Source organism: Talpa europaea (assembly GCF_964194135.1).
Source record: "Talpa europaea genome assembly, chromosome: 11".
Taxonomy (NCBI): Eukaryota; Metazoa; Chordata; class Mammalia; order Eulipotyphla; family Talpidae; genus Talpa; species Talpa europaea.
In genome coordinates this window covers 69,318,034-69,320,788 of record NC_140078.1, presented here as the reverse complement: position 1 = coordinate 69,320,788, position 2,755 = coordinate 69,318,034, and the positions used below count along the sequence as shown (strand labels likewise).

General features: G+C 49.8%; 1 protein-coding gene across 1 annotated transcript; it reads right to left on the bottom strand.

The window, feature by feature from the left end:
- Positions 1-276: 276 nt before the first annotated feature.
- On the bottom strand, positions 277-872 carry IQCF6 (IQ motif containing F6; the record flags this gene model as incomplete). The annotated part of the gene is made up of 2 exons (XM_084247757.1): positions 277-645; positions 801-872. 2 exons carry the CDS (start codon positions 870-872, stop codon positions 277-279), a joined length of 441 nt encoding a protein of 146 aa, XP_084103883.1.
- Positions 873-2,755: the final 1,883 nt, after the last annotated feature.

Below are 2,755 nucleotides of genomic sequence, written 5' to 3'. Positions count from 1 at the left end.
TTGGTCAAGTTGGTGTTAGGAGCAAGGGAAGGTAGCTTGCTCTGGAATGGATTTACTTATTTAATTTTATTTTTTAACTTAACCCCTACGCCACCAGGGAGGGGAGGCCCCCTGGAATGGATTTAGACCATGCCAGGGGAAAATTTCTTGGGGTGGAAGGCAGGAGGGCGAGGGGTTGATTCCTCTGCTGTGGGTCTAATGTTCAAAGGGCAAGATTGTGGTGAGTACATGTCTTCACTGGGAGAGAGATCCAGTCTCCTTGGCTCTGCCAGCACCCTAGGTCATGAGGATTTCGATGTCAAGCTCCAGCCGGCTGGCTCTGACCTCATAGCGACCCCGGATCAGACCTCGGGTTTGGCTGGCATGCCAGCGCCAGTGAGACTGGATGATGCAGGCTGCTTGTCGAGCCTGGAGAAACCGTCTGCGGGCCTGCCACATTCGAACCTGTGCCTGCACCTTCACCACTGCCCACTCCTGGCAGGTGTAGAGTCTTAGTGCCAGGCGCCGTCTTTGCTCCAGCATCTTGGCCTGCATCGACCTCCACCAGCACTGGATGACCCAGGCCCTGAGCGCCGCGTGCAGTAACGTCTGGCGCACCGCGTTGCCTCGCCACCATGACTGAATCTTTATGGCTGCCTTCTCTAACTGGTCAGGGGAAGGAAGAACACAAAGATGCTCAGTGGGGTACCCTGTCACTCCTATCCCCACCTCTGGTGCTGGGAGGAAAGGAGCCTGGCCCAGGGGACCCTGCCATCTCATTTCTAGTTCCCAGCCATATTTCCATCTCTCACTTCACTCACCTTTAGACACTGCTCATCATCCGCTGGGCAGGTGCCTCCTTCATGGGCCGTTTCTATATTTTGTGTGTCCATGGCCCTGGTCTTTACAGTCCTTGTCTATCAGCTAGGCCACCCTAGTCTTTAGCCCCACCCTCAACTGTTAGTCACCCCCATCATTAGACTCCGCCCACCTGCACATTGGGGTCCCCTTCATCAGGTCCTGCCCCTCTACATTTTAACCACATCTCTTTTTTCTCTGACTTATGTCTCTTTGTGGATTGGGGTCACTTTAGCTATGGATTCTATCATTTGGAGGGTGCCATATCTCATGCCTTCAGTTTCTTTCTCAGGCCCACCTGTCATCTTAAGTCTTGCTCTTTCCACACCTGCTCTTCACTTATTTCTGTTCCTGCTGTTTTTTGTTTTTTTGTTTTGTTTTGTTTTGTTTTTTTGTGGGACCCTCACCGGTGGCCAGGGAAAGAAGTGGTGCTGCAGAGGCTGCGGGCAGCCTCGCAGCCCAGTGCTCAACCGCTGAGCCACCATGGGAGGCCCTGTTCCTGCTGTTGGCAGTGAAAAGAGTCACACAGCTTTCCTTCAGGAAAGGGGTTTTACTTAGGACTACTCAGAGCCAGTGTGGATTTCTGGAAGTTGAAGTGTCAGAGTATGTGGGAGGGATCTGAACCATGTTTTCATGCGTTAGTGTGCTTTTGTGTAGAATTTATGAAAGGAAGATATTTTGGTTGCAATCAGAGAGGACCTCTGCCTCCCCCACTCTGACCCCTGCTTTCCTCCTGTTGGAAGGGTAGCGTGTCTGTAGCCTCTTTCGGCACGTGACTAAGGGGAAGCTGAGTTGGGATATACTTAGCTTGAGTTAAATGGGGTAGCTATGTGGTTCACAGTCAGCCCTGGGAATAAAGTCTTGTTAGCCATTTTGCTAATTTCCAGGAGCACTCACAGTTACTGCCTCCTTCACTGGTCATTGTGAAATGTGGGGACAGAAGTGCTGCTGGAGGAGAAGCACAGTTTGGAGACAAAATGTTCTATAGAAGATTCCTCCTGCTACCTGACATGTAAAACAGCAAGTGGAATATTTTGTCTTTGTCGATGTCTGTCTTGTCAGGAAGATACTTGGCAATGCAACGAGACAGTTAAAAACATGCCATATTTTTTCTCTGTCTGTGAATGTGTGTGTGTGTGTGTGTTAACTAGAACTTATCAGAATTCCCGTGATCACAGGGAACCACCCAGCAGAGCCAGTGTGAGCTGAATGCGGTCAGCTTGAGAAATCACCTATTTTCTGCATCCCGGATGTTAACAATAAACAAGTTTCTATAGAAATTGATATTGCCAAATCATCATATGAAGATGTAACCAAAGGCTATGAGTTAAAAATGTAGGAAAATTATTACAGAGGTGGGACATAACGAATGCAAACACTGTGCTATTTTATGGTATTTTCCCACTTTTAAAAATGTATCTTTTGTTGTGATTTCTTAGCTTTGTGTTCTTTTTCTTAAAGCAGGCCTCCCAATTTGTACAAGCTTCAGGTCCCACAAAGCAGGATCTGCCTGGCTGTGCTGTAAGAAGCAGAACTGTGCTGCCCCGCTGTGCCGCCTGGTCTCGGGGGTGCTCACAGAGAGCTGTGCTTCTAGACTCAGAGACAGGACTGCAACTGCAGTCCCAAGTGAAGCGGAGGTGCTGGGAGTCCTATGGGATATGACCCTGGTCAGCATGTGTGTTCGTGCTTCCAGAAATCCACACTGGTTCATTTTTCTGCCTGAGGGCATGCTGGGTCCCCTCCGCCCCTGGAGCCATGAGCTGACTGTGGCTCCTGTTAAGGCTCCTGCGAGCCGTGTCCCATCCCTTGTACTGCTTGCATAGCGCGTCCGTTGGGGCATCTTGCAGCTTCCGGCCCTATTGTCAACCAAGAAACCTCCTTGTATCAAGTCAAAAGTTCTCAAGAGTGGCTTCTTTTA